Genomic DNA, 22,512 nt, shown 5'->3' with positions numbered 1-22,512 from the left:
AGCACAGGGTGCAGAGCCGCCACCAGGGCCTGCGGCAGGATCCGTGTTTGCTTTGAATCCCCTTTAGGTTTCGGCCGGCAGCGGAGCGGTGGGGGGTTAAGAGTTCAGCAACTTGAAGCTTGTTTTTGCACCTGCCCGGTATTTTCCAGGAGCTTGGACTAACTTGGACGAGACCTCTTTGTAGTCATGGGTGTTTGTTTTCCGAGGCTACTTGTGGACCAGTTTGACAGAATCTGGACTTTGATCGCTTGTTCACATTACAGGAAGTGTAACCAGCAATGGATGATTACACCGTGAGGTAGGAGTCAACCCCTACAGGCACGGCAGGGAGGGAGATAAGTGGAAAAATGTGCGTGATAATCTCTGGTTTATTTTCTTTTGAACGGAGCGTAGAAACGTTTTGTTATTCAAGCAATACTGTACATTATTGTATGCTGTTAATGATGCGACGCAAGTGTGTTGTATATAACTAAAAGTGCTGCAGCTCTGAGATTTCAACCCTTATTAATTCTCCATTCACATTCCTTTCTTACATCAGCCCTTGATAGTGTTAAATTGTCAAAACGTTTAGATATATGACAAAATCAGTCCCTCACAGTGCTGCCTTTTTTTGCGCCTCCTTTGTGTGGTCACATGAGCGACCAACCTACTTGTTTTTCTAGCTGCATCTGCCCTTCTGTTTATCTAGCCTTGTGCTGTGTGGTGCGGTGGCCTAGCTCGTTCCCTCGGCCCGGGCACAAAGCACACAGGGGCACAGCAGGCTAATGAGAGCATTCTTAATGAGGAGGTCCAGGTAGATTCATACATCATCCCCGTGCTGCTGGGTGGCAAACTGGATTTACACACTTGTGACAAATGGTCATGTATTTAGAATTGTTGGAGCTCTTCCCTTTTCTTTTTTTTAACCACACCGAAGAGCCCACGTTGAACTTAATTAATCTGTGTAATTAATTACCTGACACGAGACATTACTTGATGTGTAAGGCAGATCTGTGATAAACCATCTGTTCCTGGGGTCATTAATCAGCCCGGAGATTCACTGAACCTTTCCTCTGTTCGCTTACTGCAGCACAATCTAAGGCACAGATTGCCAACAGTTTTCGAGTGAAATACGAGAAAAGCTATGCCGTTTTGGGGTTTATTTGATGTTTTACCACCTGATACACCTTCTGGTGAATCAACCCGAAAGCCTGAAGTGATTGTGTAGTCTTTATTCTCAAGGTCCTATTTTTGGCGGTGCCGTTGATTAAGATTGTTTTTTCTTTCTTTCCTAATTTGCAGAATATAGTCGCTTTGAGTCCAAGATCCACGACCTGAGGGAGCAGATGATGAACAGCAGCATGAGCTCAGGATCAGGCTCCCTGCGCACCAGTGAGAAACGCTCTCTCTATGTCAGGTAAAGCTGGAGCACTTACACACAATCACACACAATTGGAAGTTCAGATATCATTTTTCCTTTCCCAATATCTGTTCCGATACCTGGACTTAACATATTGACCAATACCAAGCACTGATCCCACACCTGTGTATAGAATGTATTATTAATCTTCTACATTTATTATATTTGAACAGTTGCATCTTACTATGCATTTATGAAAGGGATGATTGCTATCACTGTTTTATGGCCTAGTTCAGGTTAAATACAAATCAAGACTATTGGCCCCCCTCAAAACTAAAGACTTGCATATGGTACACGTCAACATTTCCCTTGTGGGACTTTCCAGTGTGAAATATGACCAAATATCTGACATTTTAGCAATCCTACTCAAAAGACGTGGGTTCGGATCGATGCATAGATTTGTGTACTTGTTGTTGCCCGACTGACATTCAGCAGTATCGGATGCATCTCCATTTGCTTGTATCGGAAAATCTCTAGACGCAACCATACTTGCGCTCACTGCATCAAGTTGTAAGATCTATAGTTAAAAGAAACAAACCTCGACCTGCCAGTCAGAGTAAATAAAGCCTGAAAGCAGATGAAACTTCTCCCTGTGAAGATTATACAATAAGAGCTGATTCTATTTGTGGGATCATGTTTAATTCAGGATGTTGGAGCTCATACATCCCCATCAAAAAGCTGATGGACAGTCATTCCCTGTTGTTGTTTTAATGCCACGCTTGACATTGACTCTGTCTGTAATGTAGATTGACAGGGGAGCTTGTCGAAGTGACCTGTGTTATGACACTTTGGGCCAGATGCCAAACTGGATGTGGGCTCATTTAGGAATTAAAACAGGTGGCATCCTTCTGCTCGCATAAATGCAGCAAGTAACAAAGGACTCAGGTGGGGTCAAGGTAAAAGGACCGTGTGATGTAACTCCATAGTCCACAAGTACCTCCCCTTGGTTCTACTCAAACAAGAATGAGCTTCATATAACCTAGGCCTAATAGCAACATAAGTGGATTGATTTAGCCGGAGTTCAATAACAATGGACCATACTCTGATAAATCAAGAGAATAAAGGTGTTATCTCATTAGGAACATACTGTAGTCAGAGGAGAGTTACCAGTCTGACTCATGCCTCTCTTATAGACTGGCCCCTATGAGGCATGTAAAGCCCGACTTGCTCCTGTGTGGGCGACTAAGCCCGTAGTTATGTTGGGAAAGCTGTGTAGTTAGCCGACTGATGCAGGAGCCGCCATGTCCTCCCAGCCCAGCCTCAGGAATGTGGAGGCGTTAAACCTCTAAGGTGCACAAAAAAACCTGTCACATGTGCTCACACTCTCTGAAACACCCAAGCATGTCAAGGTGCAATAACACAGTTATTGCTACAGATTTGATTATAACTCGTCAGCCTATGTTGAAAGGGTTCTCTTGTCCTTGTAAAGAAACTAATAAGTTATCCTCCACCTGGCTGCATCATGACAGTTTCAGCAGTTTTGCTTACTTAATCCCACTTGCAGTTTCGGTTGGCAGGAAAAGCTTGGAAAAAATGTGTATATGGCCTGAAGATATAGGATTGTAGGTCAAGGAAGACTTAAGCCAGTAAAGCAGGTATGAATATCTGCAGCGGTGGCTGTGGGTTTTCCTGTCTGACAAGAGTGACGCACCCAGACAAACAATAAACACTGACTGTTTGTAGTGGAAAGTATGTGGCATTAGCAGGTAGAAATGTCAAGTGGAAACAGGATGTGAATGACGTTCTTTGATATGCTGGTGCTCCAAATTTGGACACGATTCTCCACCATATCTTTTTGTGGTTAAATATACACTTATAATTTAAAAATAAGAATAGAATTGTCAAGCCAGAATAAAACAATAAGTGGCTTGCCTGGATGAGTCACATGTTTCCTCCAATGTCCTCTTACACAATTTGTAAAAAGCAATCACATCCCACATGCAACCTGACATGACCAATCTGAATCTTTAGAGGTCGGCCCAACATTGTTATTTTGGCTGAATGATTCCTACGATGTTATCAAACCCTAATGACAAACAGATCACTAATAAATACAAAGAAAACACTAATACAACCTCATATGTAGAACATTAATTATAGTTGTAATGTTCAAATTAATGCACATCGTTCTGCGTGGTCCATTCTGTAAAACATGTTTTCATATCAGCAAACATGAACACCGACATTGATTTTTGTGTTACACGCTCAAATTGACCAATTTATATATCTGACTCTAATAGGAAATGGTAACAAGGAGGAATGTGGTAATTTAATGAGTAATAATGTAACAAAATGAAGTGTGGACACAGTGTGTAACCAAAGCTTTTGTTTGTGTAGAGCTTTGTTTGACTACGACCGGACGAGGGACAGCTGCCTGCCCAGCCAAGGCCTGAGCTTCTCTTATGGGGATATCCTCCATGTCATAAATGCTTCTGATGACGAGTGGTGGCAGGCGAGACTGGTCACGCCACATGGAGAGAGTGAGCAGATCGGGGTCATTCCAAGCAAGAAAAGGTAGAGTCGCTCTCCATTTGCAGACAAAACTAATAGGACTGCACACATTCATGCCCGGCATAAATCTGTTTCCTGTTTCCTTTCTTGTCACCCCCAGAGTGGAGAAGAAAGAGCGGGCCAGGTTAAAAACAGTCAAGTTCCACGCCAGGACTGGCATGATTGAGTCGAACAGGGTAAGTGTAGCGGGCCAGCTGCTCCCTGCCCTGGTGCCAGAGAGGCTGTCTTCAGAACTGCTGCTGGGCTCCCAGGGAGATGGCCTACTTCCCCCTGAGTGTGGGAAAGGGACCAGCACCTGCTCACTGGAGCGAGCACAAAAAGCACTCGTATTACTGTATAGATTACACAGGAGCTCCGTGGAGATGAGAGGTCTCTGTAACCTCCACAGCTTGTGCACTCAATGATATTAAGAAATGTGCACTTACAAAATGTCAGCACGTTTATCAGACGCTGATCTGGCAGATTTAATTTGCGGCAGTGTAAATCTAGCTCTAATTATCTATCTGTATTATGCAAGGAGATTTCATTTGATATAAAAAAGGTAAAATCTTCAAGCTGGTAAACGGAGGCCTGTTGGCTTCACAGTGATACGCCATCCATTTCCACACATTGCCTGCTTCTCATTTTTCATTATTTGACGTGTATCGTTTTGTCGGCATTTCATTTGTGTTTTTTTTTGTTTTGCATGGGCGTCGAGTACCTCCATTGAAACCCATTCTGTTTTTGTTTTCACCCTCTCATTGCCCCCCCCTCCCCTCCCCTTCTCACCCACACAAGCAGCCAGTCAAAGTAAAGCGCAAAAAAAGCTTCAACCTCTCGCGCAAGTTCCCGTTTTACAAGAGCAAGGAGAATATTGTGCAGGAGTTGGTGGAGTCTGAACGTGAGTACCAGCTGTGTGACCGAGGGGGGTGGTGGTGTTGTTTTCTTCCCGTCCTTTCCCCCCCCTTCATGCTTCAGTTCTGTCTCTCAACTTCCATCTTTCCGCTCACCTCCAGGGATGGTGTGTGTGAGATGGCACCACTCTCATCCCTTTCTCACTGTCCCAGAGAGACGCTCCACATGCAGAGCCGGCATCCAGCGGGGGGGGCAGGGGGGTGTGGGCTTCTCTCTGGTGTGTCTGTGCATCTGTCTATGGGCTCCAGAGGAGTGTTTCGCTGTGTGCGCCGCCAGCTGCGCATGTGTGTTCTTGGCCGTATTAACATACAGGCCTTCTAACACCGCGATGCTACTCCTTGTATGAGTCGTGATCAATCCTCCAGTCAGTCACTGACCCTCAACAAGGAGAATCTCATTAACTGGACTAAAGCTTTAACATTTAACAGGTCAAAATCCCATTTTAATGGGATTGGGCTTGTGTAATTGAAAGGCCGTGGCTTACTATGAACAAAGTGGGGCTCAGGCTTAATGAGTAGAGCATCGCACCATGTGTCAGTGGGCCTGGCGAGCAGCACACAGCACTCCTCTTCCTCTCTGCCCCAGCTCTCACTAACCTCTTCTTCTTCCTGTCTGCTCTCTTCTCTTTTTTTCTGCTCTCACCTGTCGGGACATCTAGGACTTCCCAGGGTTAAGCGATGACTTTTATGGATCAAAGAGTTTGAGTAAGTGTGTGGTTGTACTGTGTCAAGCAGCTGTCCTCCAAGCTTCGAGCAAAAAAAAGCTTTGTCACTGCAGACCCAGCTGGGAATGCTAAACCACACACATCTACAATGACACACACACAAACACACACACACAGACCTAGGTGCGTGCACACACACAACGCACACACGTCTACTCGGATTCACAGGACATATAAAATATGCATTCCCAGGGGAGGGTGAGTGAACGTTACACTTCTCCTCAGCGTCCCTTGGGGTCTTTAGAATAATTGTTTAGCACAGTTTTGTCAGATAAGGTCACAAGGAGCTGGGATGTACTTTTCACCAGAGCAGTGTGTTGCTCTGCCCGGTTGGAAACACTTTTCCCTCCACTTCCCCAGAGTCCTCCAGCTCCCGCCTCCCCCCCACCAGTGGACAGTGTAACGCCTGTATATTTTCTTTGTCTTTTCCCTGATACGAGATCTGTTGCCACAGGCACGGATCTAGCAATAGGAAACACTGGTAAGGGAGTTGTGGGTCATTTGGGATACGGTCACAGGAAACACTTAATTTCCTATTGCTTGCACCTTAAATCACTTCCCCAATATTGCGAGAGCATGGCTACTGTACCAGACAGGACTTCTGCTTTCTTTATTCCCCTTTTCTTTAATGGCCTGGATGTTCAAAAACAAACTGCTTTTTTTCCTGTTGGCTGTTGAGGCTGGTGGAAATGACTTTCACCCTGTAAGAAGATGATTTATTTGTATTTAACTGTGGTTTGGTTTTTATTGAGATAATGTGCAACTTTCTCTCCTGTGCTTTTGCAGAATGCCTGACATCCAACACAAGTGACAGTGAAAGCAGTTCTAGTGAGTCGCCGTCATTTCTCTCTCTTAGTCTCTTAAGTTTGTTTTACATTTACACTGTAGATGGATTAGATTGCAGTTATTCCTAAGATGTTATCAAATCCTTCTAATAAAGAAATGTAATTTAGGTTAAAATAAATAAAGGTACAGGTAAGAGCAGCGCCCTACCAGAGGTTTTGAAAGTGGTCAGGACTGAAGGGAGTGTAGAGCTGTGTATCACCGGTTGTATCAGTGGACCAAACAGATTCTATCACAGAGAGGGAATATGTATATAGAGGATAGAATTGGGCCATTGATTGATCCGGACGTGAATCAGTCTCGAGCCACACTGGTGATTCCTGACAACATTTCCAGTCGGTCAATTCAAGTATTGGTGATCCACTGCATCAAGTGCTGCGCTGTGATCTAAAAGAAAATGGAGGATTTGCCTCCAGCCAGCAGTTATCATCCATGATCATTTAAAAATAATTTTCTTAACTGTGTATTACAGAGGGACAAGAGGACACCATTCTCTCCTATGAGCCAGTCATCCGACAGGAGAGTGAGTAACTCCCTACTACACATTTTATTTAAAAAGCAGAAGGACTCTGTATTGTTAGTTTCACAATGATTTTCCCTTGCTCTCTCCGTCTCCAACGCAGTCCACTACACAAGGCCTGTGATCATTTTGGGCCCAATGAAGGACAGAGTAAATGATGACCTCATCTCCGAGTTTCCCCACAAGTTTGGCTCCTGTGTTCCTCGTAAGTAGACAACACACAGCGGCTCTGCAGAGTGAAGCTCCAGCCGGCTGTTGCCCAGAAGTAAACGTGATCCTTTCCCCTCCGCAGATACGACTCGTCCAAGGCGAGAGAACGAGATGGACGGCCAGGACTACCACTTTGTGGCCTCGCGGGAGCAAATGGAGAAAGACATTCAGGATAATAAATTCATCGAGGCCGGCCAGTTCAACGAGAACCTCTACGGGACGAGCATCTTGTCCGTCAGAACCGTGGCTGAGCGGGTAAGCACAGTTTGTCTGTTGTGTTGAGTTACCAGATTGGGTTTTGTGTATATGTGGTGTAACCAGAGGCTTGTCAAGGTGTCTGCTAAATTAAAAGTAAATGATGTTCTGTCAAAAAAGTCTCATTTGTTTCTAACAAACCTATTTAACCTACCAGCAGGGGAAGCACTGCATTTTGGATGTGTCCGGGAACGCCATAAAACGACTGCAGCAAGCACAACTTTATCCGATCGCCATCTTTATCAAACCAAAATCCATTGAAGCCCTAATGTAAGTTTGATACACTCTGTGATCCAGATGTCGGTTATTGTGAGTGTGTCTTTAATATTTAACCGAAACATTTGTGTTTTTCAGGGAAATGAATAAGCGGCAGACATATGAGCAGGCCAATAAAGTCTTTGACAAGGCAGTCAAGCTGGAGCAGGACTTTGGAGAGTTTTTCACAGGTTAGTGTCACAGCACTTTGACTCAAAACAATGAATCAATGGTGAAAGAGCTGCAGATGACTTTTCTCTGGACAAGTTTAATTTACAAATCTTTACAACTTCTTAATTTCTGTACTGGGGCAGTTATAATATAACTTCTATTAGTTGGAAAAGAGGCATCATCTTTATAATTAGTTTGATCCCATGTAGTCATTATTTACCAACATTTAAAGGTGAAAAATCTCCATCACAAGCTAATGCATTTAAACGTCTTTCATACCATCAGTGATACACAAAACATAAAGATACTACATTTGCAATAATGAAGACACAGACTCACCAACATTAGTTTTTCCCCCCCATCATTAATAATTTCAAATTGATTATCAATATTGTTGCGGCTCAATTTTCTGTCTGATGCTACGTTTCCCTTTGTGTCTGTGTGTCCAGCTATTGTACAGGGTGACTCACTAGAGGAGATCTACAACAAAATCAAGCTCATCATCGAGGAGCAGTCCGGTCCCTACATCTGGATCCCCTCCTCAGAGAAGCTCTGAGCTCCCTGCCGTCCCTCCTCTGCGTCGGTGCAGAGCCTCCCCCCCTTGCCTCCCAGAGACCCCACCCGAGCCCAAATAGGCCCCCCTTCCCTGTCCTCACCTCCTTTTTGCAGATATGTTTCATATCAAGTTTTAGTGTCATCATTATGTTACTCTCTAAATGAAAAAGAAGTCTTATCACCATTACTGTGACTGTGCACACCCCTGCATGAGTTTCTCAACAAATCCATTCAAGACTGGAAATGCCATTCCAAAGGAATTTTGTCTAGCGAAAAACAAAAGGGAAAAGGAATAAATCCTTTTGTGGACTGGGACTGACTGAAGATCAGAATGTTTTACAGAAATCTGGAGCGAGGAGTTGGGATTCGAAGAAGTTGCAGGGGAAAAGAGACAAATCATACCAAGTTGGAACACTTTGTAAATGTTCATCAAAATCACATTTAAAAAGACGCGAAAGATGAGAAGTTGAAGACCAATTAAGTTTATTTTGTTTTTGTTTTTCTAAACTGGATCAAATTTAGCCCTGCTGATGGTACTGTTCAAGGAGGCATCTCTCGTTTATAATGACTGAGGAAATTACAGTGGAAGAGCCTACAAACTGGTGATCTATTTATCACAAAGCAGCTTGCTGTTTGGTCGTCTGCCATTTGTCTGTGCTGCAGCTGATAAAGACATCTCGGGAGGCAGATCAAGAGGAAGACATGTGTTGTGGATCTCTACATTTATATTCTGAAATCACAAGATAAATGACAAAATCTTACTGAGATTTTACTACATATTAAAGAAACGTACACATTTTACACTTCACTAGAAATGTCAATTTGGAGGGCTGTTAGATTTTTTTTTTTTTTTTCTCTCTTTCTTTGTGGGATTTTTTGCTTGTGGTTTTTAGCTGCTCTGTGTAAAGGATGGGGGTAGAGAAGTGTAACTGGGCTCTCTGCAAAACACCAAACTGCCTTACATCAAATACAAATTCTGTTTTGTGACTACCTGTTGTCTGTGAGGGAGGCTGCACATAATTGACAAGGAAGAGAGAGGAGACTACTCTCGTCTTTCCTGACTTATTTTGTGTCCTCCAACTGCCAGGAGGCCTGACTTGAGTGCAATAGATAAAACAAAGTCTCACCTCTTTGGGCGCCTTTTCCTCCCCTGTATTTCCACCTTTTTGCTGTGTAATTAAATACGAAATTTGGCCATTTGATTACAGTTTGGACAGCCAGAGCCTCCTAGCTCACGTTGAGCAGCAGACCACCCTATTACACTCTCTGCCTTCCAAGATGATTCTCTTCTGATTGAATGGTCACATGGTACTGTCCTATCTGCCGCCGTGACGGTGGCCTTAAAACGGGTAGAACAAGACAATAATTGTATTGGATGTCCTAACAATTAAAGAGTCGATATAACCTGTTTTGGATTGTCCCCCTGTCATCAACAACACTTAAATTGGGTTGGATTAAATCGACATGCTTTGTGTATCTATAAACATACGAATTCTTCATGGATCTGTTGTTGGCAGGTGCTGAACCACTGTGTTGAGCTCTTAGTGCGTCGGGCTGAGCTACAGCGGCTCAGGAATCTCCACGTACAAATACCATGTCCCCTGCGACTGAAGGCTTCGTTTGGGGCGATGACACAGAAAGTTCATAGTACTCGAGGTACTGTCACTTAATTAAAGGCGTTTTCGACTGAACTGTGTCATTGGGTTGTGTTAAGAGTCTTTTCAGCGCGGCGCGGAGCTCGTTCAAGGCCGTCGGCGTGGTCACTTTTTGAGTTGGCTGTATCACGTCATCACCAGGATCAAAATGACCTGCTCCACTCCCCCCGCCCTGCAGAGTTTGGCACTGTATGATAATGTGTGCATGTGAGAGGGCACGAACGAAGAAGGAATACCGTGGCCCCCTGATCTTGTGAACGTTCTCACTTTCCTCCGCAGCTTTTTGAAGAGTGCACGCGGAGTTTCTTTTTCCTTTTTGTTTTTTTTTTCTCTTTAGAGAGCCAGACCCAACAAAAGTGGTTACTCAGACCTCTGGGGTCCCCTGCTCTCTCCCACCCACAGAGCACCTGTACCTGCAGGCATTTTCTGAACAGGTGTGCCCACCTGCCAGGCACCACTGCTAAACCAGCTGTCATTACCTGTGTCAAAACCAGAGTTCAGGGAATAACCGAAGGGAACAGAGCCATTTATAAACTGCTTGCAGACTGTTTCAAAGGGTGTGGTAGCTGTACAATGTAAATAAGCCCCCAGCAGATCTCCCTCACCTGTGCTTCATGCATGTGTGAATCAAAACTGGGACAAACATGTTTTATAGACCACAAATGTCAGGTAAGTAAAGTTTGAACTACTCTCGAGATTTAATTTCCATACAAATGTGCTGTATTGTTGGTATTTCTCTTCAAATGCCTATTGGAACACTTAACTAGTCAGTTGGGAATTTGATTCCCTCAGATAGGGCCTGTCTACATGTGATTTCTTGTGGAACGTGTCTGGGTGTATAGATAAAAAAATATATTGTAAAATAAAGAAAAAGCGACGCAGGCAGAAACCTACACAATACCACAGAAACCAGGAGCATTGATCAATCCATCATTAGAATTTAGAATTGGTCCTCTCTGGTGTTTAGTTGAAATACAGCTGACTGTTAACAATGTGTGTGGTATTCATACCTCAGTCAGCCATGTCAAAGCCCAAAGAACTTGATTTCATTTTACTCTTTCCACTGAGGTTGTGCTATATAACAAGATGGAACCTGAATGCCTCTGTGTGTGTATAATTGATGAGGGTCTTTGTTCTGGTGAGAGAAATGATGACATATATGCTTTTTATTTTTTGGGCGGGTGGGTCAGGGTTCTTGTTTGTACTTTTGGGTGATGTTTATGTTCTAGCACATCTGTGCAGTAAGTGCTTGCAAACATGAACCCTTTGATTGTACAGTAGTTTCCTTCCTGTCACTGCAGGTGGTACAGCCTATCAGGACACTTGGCCTCATGGTCTTCCCTGTCCTAGTCATGAGGGAACAGTCCTGCAACTTTTGTTTGGGTTTTATTTTGGGACTTGACAAGAGTTTATTTGTTTGAAAATAAAATATGTGACTCAGTTATGATTTCCGATGTGCTTGTTATTCCGCTTGAACGGACTAATCTTCTGAACAGAACAGACTTAAGAAAAGATTTTTTATAAATTCTGAACTTTATTGACTGAAGAGCAAAGGAACAAGGTGATCAAACCAGAAATGTGTCTCAACCATTAGGCAACTGGAATGGCCTCAAACTACACCGGTTTAGAGCAAGAACTGTAGAATATATGATGAACATTTTACCACAACATAAATAATGTATAGTTCCAACAAATGAATAAATGAATGAAACGTCTCCCTCAGTTCAGGGCGTTAACACCAGGCTGACCGGTCCCGGCTCGGTTATTCCTCTAAGAGGAGTTTCTTGGCTTTGTCCAACCTGTCCAGGATTTCACTGTAGAGACCAGACATCTGTGGACACACAAGAAATTGTAACTTAAAAAGGTCTTTGCTGCAGTGATGCTGAATTCCAGCTCTTGCTATGCTTCACTGTTCCGGCCACACTGGTCCTCTCCACCAGGCGTCTACCTGCATCTCGTAGCTCTCCTGCAGGGATCCCAGGTGGGAGACGAAGCTCATGGCCAGGCTGCACCACTTCTCTGCCTCTGGATACTGAGCCAGGCTGTACAGTAGTATCCCCGTGTTCCAAGCTCGAGTCAGCAGCCACAGAGTCTCCATCTCTGGGAAGTCGCTGGGCTACAGAGGAGAGCAGGAAGATGCTCAAAAGGCCTTTTAACAGAGGCCACCTGGGTGACTTCCCTGAGCCAAGTGTGGAAGGAAATCTGTGTTTTCAGTGGGTGAAAGCCTGCGGGTAACATTATTAAATTTCATCCAATCATGTCCTACTGTATGTTAACCTTTGCTAATGCATAATGTTAATGTTTTTCACAACACTTTAATCTTGGGCTTTCACTTTGATCCAAAGAATTCCATTTGCGTAATAACTATGAAAGGGGAAATCTGCGCTGCCTCAGAAGCAGTGTAATGGCTCAATAATTTGATGCTTCTTTCAGAGCTGCAGCTCACCGGCAGTGTGATGATTTGTACAGCACATTAACATTCAAATTGGCAGGAAGGGGGTGGTGAATGGAAGCATCTGCTAATTGAAGTGCGGCTGAAAGCCCATTGATAAAAAGAGACTTCTAGAACAGCAGGCAGGCATGGAGTGGAAGAGAGGGGGTTAATTATACACCAGGCAGCAGCTCTGTTGGAGGGAACAGGAGGTGGGAGCCAAGGGATGGCGGTGTGTGATTGGCACTGGCTTACTGTGGCTGCAATGATGGACAGGGCCTCCTCGTAATAGTCCCACACCTCCTCCAGCACATGGGCCTCCACCTCTGACACACCGCTCGGGAGGGACAGCTTGATCAGGCTGTGAACGCACTTGCTAAGACGGTGAGACAAAAACGGTTACACAATCAGAAATTCTTTCCTTCTAATCCCGTATGGATTGTTAACCAAGCGTCTTGGGTGTTTTCGTGCAGAGTGGTGCTGGGTATGCCTGCAGCGGGCCAGGTCAGCTTGTGGTTGTTTCTTGTGCAGAGAGAGAGCAACCCTCAAGGCCTTCTTACACAGCAGAGGGAAGTGGGCTGGAGGCTCCATGGCTAAAGCTACATATAAAAAGATGGCAGCATAATAAATCTTCAAGAATATTTCTGTTTCTTTAGGCACGACAGAAAGCGTTGTTTTGTTTTACCTGCAATGTTCTCGAGAAGCTTAGTTTCAACATTTTCCAGCTCCAGGACAGACTCCAGCACTGTATCAACCTTGGGGTCGTTCAGCTTAGCGCGAGCTTCAAATTCAAACTGCAGCAGCAGTGTGTCTGTTGGGTCTGCTGAGAAGCTTCCTGCAAGTTCATGTTGAAAAGACATTTCAAAAGATCCATCTTCATTTATGAAAAATGAAGGAATAAAATGCGCTTCCTCATAACCTGAATGAGCTGTAATCATTTCCTTTTTATTTGAATAAAAGTAGTATATGTTCACGAATAAATGAACCGAAACATGGTAATTTTAGATAATGCAGCTACTCAATGATGTACCTGTTGCTTTCAGGGTTTTCCAGATCTCCCAACAGATCTGAATGTGCTCCAGCGCCTGAGTGAGCTCCTCACTCTGTCAACCAAACAGACACACAGATAAAGCATTCAGGGTTCCATACTGCCATCTAGTGTTCAGTTCCTCTCCAAAGGATTATAATGAAACACCTACGCCAGCACCAGAAATGTGGTTAGTCACCTCTCCTCTCCACTAGGCTTGGTACATTTCCATCCATGTGGATGGGGAGGGTGCTATAATGTGGGAGATGGGAGCAGAGGGAGTGGGTGGCACACCTGGTCAGAGTGAGGAGACTTCCTGCAGAGCTCCAGAGAGGCAGCGGCCGCCATTAGCAGACACGTCTTCTGGCCCAGGAGCAGTGTTCGATCAGGAGGGCACAACTGGGACAGCTGCAGGTTCATGTAAATGTACACACGTTTGACAAAGGAACCAGAGCATGATAGAAAGGCATAATTTTAAATACTGTCTTTCTGTATTTATTCCTAATTTAATGGCAATTTTTGTTGACTTGCCCTTAAAAAAAAGATTCCATCCCAATTTCTCTGACACATCGATTCACAAACCATCAGCAGAAGCTTCTAATTGGATAGCATTATTGATAATCATGAATACATGTATTTAAATCAATTACATCCACCTGGGCCACCACACATGGACACATAACAATCCATGAGCAATTAGAGGTACTCTTGTGAAGTTAGGGTCAGAAAGTCAGAGGACAGAGGGAACCGTAGGGATGGGATCATTGTGAGTCACCGGGATTCTTTATCTTAAACCGACATGTTTGACTTTCTAATGCAACATTAAATCTGTGTTCAGGTGATATTGATCTAAATCCACGTACTGTAGATATTGATTAATTCACCTGACAAAGCAGCGAGGGTACTTGCCTGGTAAGAGAGCACAAAGAAATCCCTCATTCTGTCAGGGCTGCCCGTACACTGCAGAGCCAAGTTCCAAGCTGTGACAGGGACACACACACACACACACACACACACACACACACACACACACACACACACACACACACACACACACACACACACACACACACACGATGAAGGTGCTCCATGATTTTAAGGGATAGCCTACCATGTCAGACTTAAGTGACAAGGACCAGGAAAAGCTTCCTCACCTATCCTCCTGAACCAGTTTGCCTCATCTGTGCGTTGCTCAACAGTCAACAGAGTCTGGTGTGAAACTTTCTGCAGAGCTGCAGTGATGACAAACAATACATTTGTGGGTTGTGATGCAAAGAAGATCCTGTAATTAAGACATTTGTTAAAAAGAACGCAATTTACCCATTTTGTGTATACTCACCCATTTTTAAATACGGCAGCAGAGCATCCAGACCCACATTGCTACCGGAACTGAAGGGAGATAGTTTAGTGTTTATTTTACTAATTGTTATATCAGTAATGCTAGAACCGTACATTATTAGCTACATTACCCCTCCACTCACCTCATCCCATCACTCGATTGTTCTATTGTGGAGAGCACAAGTCGAACCAGACACCTATAAAAAGATGAATGGAGAAACTGGTGTTGACCTCCTTTTTTAACCTACTAACTGTTTTACACAGAGACACACTTCCAGAGAAGCAAGCGAATATAGGTCAGTGGATCACAGGGTGTATGGAAATCTAACACACTCATCTCTCAGCACATAAGCTCTCTACTAAATGTTGTCACTTCATGTGTGAAACTCCACCATCGTGTGTTGTTTACTCTGAACACAGCAACACTGAATGCATTGAAACATTATTTTTGAAATCTGAAATTCATGAGTCGATATCTCTGTTCTAAAAAACTAAACTTCATGTTACTTCTACCTTAGAAAGAATCCAAATGTTATTTGAATCAAGTTCAAAATAACAATGAAAGGTGAACAAAATACATTCCCTATGATTAAAAAAACATAAAACACACTGATTTGAGTCAATGTGGGTCCATGCCCTTAACATCCTTCACTTCTAGCTTCCTACTCCTTATTCCATTGCTTTTAGATAACTTTAATAAAAAGATGTTATGCTTCATCCCGTTTCCTTCCTGTCTGTTGGTTTGTTTGTTGGTCAGTTAGTTACTTTGTCAGCAGAATTATTCAAAAACAACTATCTTTAATATTACAACATACAGATGCAATTTTGATATTTGCACCAATATCTCAGAGAATGGATCTTGATAATCCGGCATATTTATGAGTTATATCTATGGGCCTTAGTGGAGAAGGTTTCTCTACTGTAGGCAGTCTAGTTTGTTTTGTTACTAAACTCTACATTTAAATTTTTAAGATAATATTTCAGTTCTCACAGACCTGAGCGCAGTCAGAACCCGAGCTTCATCGTTGGAGATTTCACACAAACTCTCCAGTGCCTTCATGGCAGTTTCCTGCTGTTCATTCTGTCTCATGGGAACAAAGGCGCAGATGTCATATTCATCCCAATCATACAGTATACAATACACTAAAAATAAAATTACCACACATCCCACACATTTTCTATTTATAGAAAATCTATTTCTAAACGTTAAACTCACAAATGATACCAACTGTGGTTGCAGCCCAACATGTTTGCTGATGGTGCTTAACTTCAAACAGTTGGGTGTTTATTTTACATGTACAACCAGAGTCAGTGCAGTAACAAGGACATGATCCCTCATTGGCGTCCCATCCACAAACACAGACAATTGTGGTGAGCATCTGTCCAAGCTGCAATTACCAGTGGCCACTAGGACTAAATACTGATTTCTGAGGTCCAATAAAATCATGACAATACATTAAGACTGGAAATATTGGTCCAACAACCTTTTTCACAATGCCACACATTTTGCAACTGGTGTACAGAATGGAGTAATGAGTGGTACCTCTAAAGCAATCTGAGCAGCCAGACTGAGGAAGTTGGACGTTGCATTTTCAGAAACCAGCAGTCTGTCCTCGTCGGCCACAGGACACCTGGACAGTCGTCCCATTGCATTCAGTGCCTCTGCAGCTGGTGCACATAAAAAGACTCAACAACTGGACATTGGGACCATATATGCTTTTACTTTACATGCATCATAGAGGTAATGTTATGCAGAGACCTTTCTTCACATTGTTCTCCAGCACTGCAATCTTGTAAACACTGAGCTGAGTGAAAATGCTGTCAGGATCACACCTCTCTGCCTCTTTGATTGCGTCTTTGGCCTGAGGAAGACAAACATGAACACATCTCGTGCTAGGAGCACTTGCCCTCGCGGCTGGTGACACAGACAAATTGCTACTTGTTGAATTGTGGAACACGTCACTTGTCACAGCCACTGAACATCACTTGTGTCCCTGACTTTGTTGTGGCTCATATGTCCTCACCTTTTCCAGTTGCTTTAGCTGCAGGTAGCAAGAAGCTCTGTTCCTCTGTAGTTTGGATAAGTTAGGCTCCATTGTACCGGCCTTAAAGAAACTCAGGGAGTAGTTATACCACTGCAGAGCCTCAGAATAGTTCCTGGCCTGAGCATAAACATAATTATTGAGTTATACTTTATATGTCAATGTGTAGAAATGAAATCTCTGTATTAAACACATCATATGATATTCACAGTGGGCAGCTTCAGTGCAGGAATCAGGGACTAACACTAGTTCTGAGGTCAATACCTTGTTCAAAATCAGCGTAGGAGTATTTTCCTGACATGCATGTCTCTGTGTTTTTAGGAAACCATATCACCCACAGCAAACCCACACACAGAAAATAGCATGCTACGTCCACAGAGATAGGTGGGCACACTGCAGCCCACCAGGGCTATTGCTATGAGGCAACATTGCTAATCACTGAACCACAATGGTGATAACTCCACATATGTGTAGACACTATAATGTATCTTAACAATTATAAACAAGGCTGTGTCTGTCATTATACCTCAAAGTGTTCCGATGCTTTATCCCACAGGATGACATGCAGAGTTGTGAGGGCCTGTGGAGTCAGCTGTTTCCCTGTATAGTGGCCTGTTTGGGTGTAAAGAATGGTTAACACAAAGTCATATCCACAGCTACAGTACATTACTATAAAATCCATCATGTGAAATGAATTTACCAGTGATGCTATCCTCTATCTTCTGTTTACCCAACAGTTCCTTGCCTATCTGCAACAGTAACTTAATGCTCAAGACGAGAGCAGTTCCCAGGTCAGGGGACGACTCAAAGCGCTGACACACTTGTTTCAAATACTCAAATGCCAGCACTTCTCTACAAGAACAAAGAAGATATCATTCAGAATTCTCTAATATATGATATATGCAATGAAAATGAAATGTGCAGGTGTAGTGATCGTCATGCATTTCTACAAAAACAAAGTGAGTGCCCAAGCAGAGATGCAGAGGGTTTTACCTCTCTTCAGACATGAGCAGATTCACTGTGCTCAGACACACCTCAAGAGAAACATCAGATTCCAGCGTCTCATTCAGTCCTGGAAACATATTTACTTTATATGATCTGCGTTGAAATGTGCACTTTTAACTTTGCTTTAAGCCATCCTGTGTAACTTCTACTAAGCAACAGTGCCCTCTGCAGGCACACGTGATGATTAATTCTGTTGGACTCAAAGAAACACAAGGTCTACTGATCTTATGACTCTGACTGCATAGCCCCACTCGCTGGTCAGAAACACAACTAAACGGTAGGAATTCCTCATGATCCCCAGCTCCCTGAACTAGAAGCGCTGCTGTTGCAACAAATGAGTTTAGAATTCTTCATATTTTAAATGTTTTCTCGCCGAATACTGAAGAAAAAGGCTGGTGTTTCATGACTTTCAAGTCTTTTTAACAGATCTATAATTCAGCATTACTCTTAAACATACTTTTGAACTTGCAGGGCCTGATTTGGGCAATTGAAGCTGCGACTATCATTCAGTAACAGACACACTTAGGGGAGATCGTTCCCACTCACCAAAGTTACATTGAAAAAACACAGGCATTCACTGTGAATAAAAGAGGAAACATTCTTCATATTCTGTTGGAGGAGCTGTAGCACCTCATCTGACTTGTAAAAGCAGGGGGAGTAGTTCCATCCCCACAGACAGCAGCAATTCTGGAGCAAATGAACCTACCTATAGTATAAATAAGCAGTATAGTTCTGTGTAAATAATCCACTGAGGTGTGGTTACAACTAACCTCCTCTGATATGATCGTCTGAAGACCTACATCTCAGGAGTATTCTGATCTTTAAGTACAGCCCACAGGCGCTCACGTGTTCCTGTCAAATTTCACAGAGCAATTAGATACACAGCAGCTGAGCCTCTTCTATTGTAGCTGCATGCTTCATCACGCATGTGTAATTTCAAATGTGAAAATAATTTCTCATATCCCACCTTGTTGGCTAAGCTGACAGCATCGAGAGCCTTCTCCTGAAATTGCTGACAGTCCCACTCAAAGTAGACAGTGGCAAGGAGCCGTAACACTTTGGCCTATTGAGAGGAAAGATTTAAGACACTTAAACATTTTTTATTTTGAAATGTACCCGTGGCCTGAAATAAGCTTTTTACCACATCATCTTACCTGAAATTTAGATCCAGGGGCGTATTTCACGTTCATTTTCCCAATTTCATAGCTTTGGCTGAAAAGAAAAACAGAAAATTAATCCAAAGCCTTTTTTCTTTTTTTTCTGAGTTTAATTATCACAAATGATCATATTTACCTCAACCAAAACACACTGTCCTCAAACTTTCTCAGATTGTATGTGTCTATTCCAAAGTTGTAGCACATGAGGGAGAGGTACGTAGTCTAGATTTAGAAAATACATTCATAATTAACACACTTTCAATAACAATATGTATAAAAGGAATTAGAAAACAATATATAAAGTATAGTAGCATTGTTCCAGTGATATTACATCTTTTGGCAGCCTCAGCAACATGTCTTTGCAGCGTTGCACATAGACCACAGCCTCATGGTTATTCCCTTGACTTATGGCCTGTGAAGGAGAAGAGATGTGAACTCCTCATTAGTTGTCAGCAAACAATACACCATTAGCAGAGAAGAAGATTCTGCCCTCTCATTGTTTCTCAGTTCACATTTTAGCTGTCTCACACTTCACACTGCAAGTCTGTCAGAATAGCACTTTCTCAGATGCCAAATATCACACGAACAAATATTCACATTGAAGGTGTTGAACATCACATGCGGCAAAGCTCACCGACTCTGCCTGGCATGAGAGGATTCCAAGCAGATCCTTTTCCACATCGCCTTTGGATGAAGTGATGTCAGCTGCTCCATCACCTCTGGCTGTCAGCTGGCTATAGAGGGTCTCCAGGCTCTAAGGATATTGTGTGTTGAGTTACTTCTAAAGACGTCACACTGACACACATCTCAGCTCTCTCAGTTTGAGTGTTTGTTTTTTCTTCTTCACCTTGACAGCAAGTCTTAAGAAGTGATCTGCCATCTGGGGATTTTTGCAGTCCAGCCACGTTCTCCCTGTCTTGCTGGCCATCTGTAAAGTTGGGACGCTGACAAACTAAACCTGTCCTGCTGAAAACCTGAGCACTCATAGAGGGCGTCCACAGTGCAGCTTACCAGAATCTGCTTGCGGATGATGCCCTCTGTTGGATTCTCAGGCTCACAGCAGTACAGCAGACTGCATGCAACATGGCGCACTGTGAAGATGGTGAGAACATTTGTGCTGTGAGATAGTCACCGCAACCCCTGCTTATAATCCTGACAGTGTGTCAACATTTCATATAATATATCTGAGTATTTTCCAAATGTTCTGTTCATCATTAAAATGTATTTCTACAGAAAGGGGTTTACCTTTGGCCTTCTGATTTTTACTTATAGTGGTTCCCACATTCTTAGTGACGGCCCAGTTCCACAGGTGGATGGCACACTCCTCAAACTGTGTCATAAGAAAGATGAACAGTTTTTATTCAATTTATTGGCCACATATAGGTCATATAATGGTATAATATATTAAAACGATTGACTGATGCAAAGCTTGGTCCTGTTAATGATGGTAGAACTAGAATTATGAATGACACTAAGTCCCTTTTCAAGAGAGAAAAAAATATCTCAGAAGTAGTAATATACTGTTAGCATTACATACTGTGCAGTAGATCCTGCTCTACAGGAGAAATAGCATAGCTTGTTGACCAGGACTGTGGGCTACACACTTGTATTCACCTGTGGATCTGGTATTTTGGTAGAATCCTCTAGGCCAGACACTTGAGAGAAAAGTTGCTCTATCACGTCTTCGTAACTTGTCTGCTGTTTGTGCAACAGTTTCTCTACGAGACCTGTGTATGAACAAAAGAAAACATGAAGACATGTTGACAGGGTATGAACAAGGCAACAGCCAAACACACCATCTACACAAGAGCTCTGCTATGTCTGACACTGTAGAACATACATCACAATATATATTTATAGAAGTAGTTCTTCACTACCTTCTGTTTGAGCTCAGAAATCAACAGTAAACATTCCTTTTAACTATTAAATGCTGTCCAGCAGCGAGAGGCATTGTCCTAAAGAGTGGATGAGCGATAATACATTTTAAAAAAGTAGGAAAACACATTTTCTTCTAAATAACTTGCTCCCAAATGCCAAAATATTAGAATATAAGTATCGGTAAAAATTGGAAATATTTTACTTACTTAACCCATTCAGCAATTGTTTATTCTCATAATTTAGAAAAATATTATCTCATCAGATCATTTGAACATTCTATTGGTTATTATGATATACAACCTTTATTACAACCTGAAATTTCAGACTGGTAGAAGTGTCAAATGGCTTGTCAGCTCATTATTATAGTGTAGTTCTATCATTCTGTATACGGCCTTCATGACTCGAGATGGAGAGTTTCTGATTCTGTTGGACTATAGTTTGACCCTAACCTGTGTTTTCCTTGTGTTGATTTGTGTTAATTCTAAGTATTCGTCCTGTTTTATTTTGACGTTTTTGCTCCTCCTGTGTCTCCGGTCTTAACTTCCTCTCTTTGTCGTGTCTCCCCCCCACCCCCCTGTGATTGCCTGCACCTGTTCCCTAATGTTTTTCACCTGTGTTCAATCAACCTGCCTCCATACTGTATAACACACACACACACACACACACACACACACACACACACACACACACACACAGACACACACACACACACACACACACACACACACACACACAGACACCTCTGTGCTTCCCTTTGTCAGACGTCATTGCCTCTTTACAGGTTTATGCTGTTTCCTGTGTCTTCTTCTTGTTCCTAGTGTTTTGTTTCAGTATTTTTTTTTCAGTTTAGCCTTTTTGCAATCACAAATTAAATAAATTGCTTCTGCCACCACAAACTCTGAAAACTGCTGGATTCCAAAGTAAAACAATTCCCCTTTTTATTAACTTTTATCTTTGGATTTGCGAGGGGCAAACAACAGCCATCTCTGGTAGCCATGAAAACCAGGCTAGCTGTTGACGACCTAGCTAGCTGATGTTAGCTAACTTTAGCAGGACTAGCTGGTTTTAGCTAACTTAGCTAGTTAGCAGGGCGTCAGTATCTCGCCTAAAATGGCTGAAAGTCAATACTTGTTATTAAAGATAAAAGACTGGGCAGCTACTTACATTTCACGGTTGAAACAAACGGCTCCATGTTATATTTACTACAAGTAGGTGCCGTCGCGATGTCTCCACCTAAAGATCAGTTGCGCTCATCATTGCTCTGTACCGTACCTAGCGATGCATTCAGGTGCACCTGAAAAATGTATACTCTCAAGGTTATGTTGCTTGTTTAAAGTTGTATTATTTTCAGCGGTTGAAAAACCTGCATCTCCGTTTATGCCAGGAGATACTATTATTATTATTTAACATATATGAGGCTAATGGTGTAACCCTGCAAGGAGAATAGAGACCATTTCTGAACAGACATAATTTTAAAACACACCTGCATTTATGAACAAGTGCTACTTCATTTTTAATAATCGAACACAGAATTCAAAGCATCATGCCATTGTTTTTCACTTTTAACAATTCCATTCAATAATAACATCAAATTTGTATCTTACTGCAGTATTGTTTTAAATGTAAGATAAAATGTTTGTTT

General features: G+C 42.7%; 2 protein-coding genes across 11 annotated transcripts in view; one reads left to right on the top strand and one right to left on the bottom strand.

Moving 5' to 3' along the window:
- Positions 1 to 11,434, top strand: part of dlg3 (discs, large homolog 3 (Drosophila)) — a 75,647-nt gene extending 64,213 nt beyond the window's left edge. For 3 of the 10 annotated variants that reach the window (XM_061079407.1, XM_061079406.1, XM_061079409.1), the window contains 11 exons: positions 1,282 to 1,396; positions 3,737 to 3,913; positions 4,011 to 4,086; positions 4,688 to 4,790; positions 6,315 to 6,356; positions 6,844 to 6,894; positions 6,995 to 7,096; positions 7,184 to 7,356; positions 7,514 to 7,626; positions 7,711 to 7,802; positions 8,232 to 11,434. In XM_061079407.1, the coding sequence (XP_060935390.1) occupies positions 1,282 to 1,396; positions 3,737 to 3,913; positions 4,011 to 4,086; positions 4,688 to 4,790; positions 6,315 to 6,356; positions 6,844 to 6,894; positions 6,995 to 7,096; positions 7,184 to 7,356; positions 7,514 to 7,626; positions 7,711 to 7,802; positions 8,232 to 8,338 (1,151 nt within the window). In that variant the 3' untranslated portion in view covers positions 8,339 to 11,434. Of the gene's footprint in view, positions 1 to 2; positions 350 to 1,281; positions 1,397 to 3,736; positions 3,914 to 4,010; positions 4,087 to 4,687; positions 4,791 to 6,314; positions 6,357 to 6,843; positions 6,895 to 6,994; positions 7,097 to 7,183; positions 7,357 to 7,513; positions 7,627 to 7,710; positions 7,803 to 8,231 lie in introns of those variants that run through there. The other 7 variants (XM_061079405.1, XM_061079402.1, XM_061079403.1 and 4 more) reach the window with 5 other exon arrangements.
- Positions 11,435 to 11,512: 78 nt separating this feature from the next.
- On the bottom strand, positions 11,513 to 22,062 carry tex11 (testis expressed 11). The gene is made up of 29 exons (XM_061079401.1): positions 22,035 to 22,062; positions 20,607 to 20,719; positions 20,238 to 20,322; positions 20,004 to 20,083; positions 19,840 to 19,920; positions 19,627 to 19,746; positions 19,324 to 19,404; positions 19,129 to 19,214; positions 18,990 to 19,047; positions 18,803 to 18,898; positions 18,606 to 18,687; positions 17,824 to 17,902; positions 17,531 to 17,682; positions 17,357 to 17,442; positions 16,813 to 16,950; positions 16,548 to 16,650; positions 16,332 to 16,456; positions 15,784 to 15,869; positions 14,932 to 14,985; positions 14,790 to 14,830; positions 14,605 to 14,682; positions 14,360 to 14,430; positions 13,745 to 13,858; positions 13,454 to 13,526; positions 13,109 to 13,258; positions 12,914 to 13,022; positions 12,679 to 12,799; positions 11,941 to 12,108; positions 11,513 to 11,823 (listed from the first exon to the last, which is right to left on the bottom strand). Exons 1-29 carry the CDS (start codon positions 22,060 to 22,062, stop codon positions 11,755 to 11,757), a joined length of 2,727 nt encoding a protein of 908 aa, XP_060935384.1. The 3' UTR covers positions 11,513 to 11,754.
- Between the last annotated feature and the right edge of the window lie 450 nt (positions 22,063 to 22,512).

Source organism: Limanda limanda, chromosome 10 (genome assembly GCF_963576545.1).
Source record: "Limanda limanda chromosome 10, fLimLim1.1, whole genome shotgun sequence".
NCBI lineage: Eukaryota > Metazoa > Chordata > Actinopteri > Pleuronectiformes > Pleuronectidae > Limanda > Limanda limanda.
Note: the sequence above shows the minus strand (reverse complement) of the source record. Positions and strands in the feature narration are given on the sequence as shown.

Coding starts and splice junctions, on each gene's coding strand:
- tex11 (XM_061079401.1), bottom strand. CDS start 22,062: ATGGAGCCGTTTGTTTCAACCGTGAAAT. Junction 19,405..19,626: donor TCTCATGCCAGGCAGAGTCG/GTGAGCTTTGCC, acceptor TCTCCTTCACAG/GCCATAAGTCAAGGGAATAA. Junction 12,800..12,913: donor GCTGACCTGGCCCGCTGCAG/GCATACCCAGCA, acceptor TCACCGTCTTAG/CAAGTGCGTTCACAGCCTGA.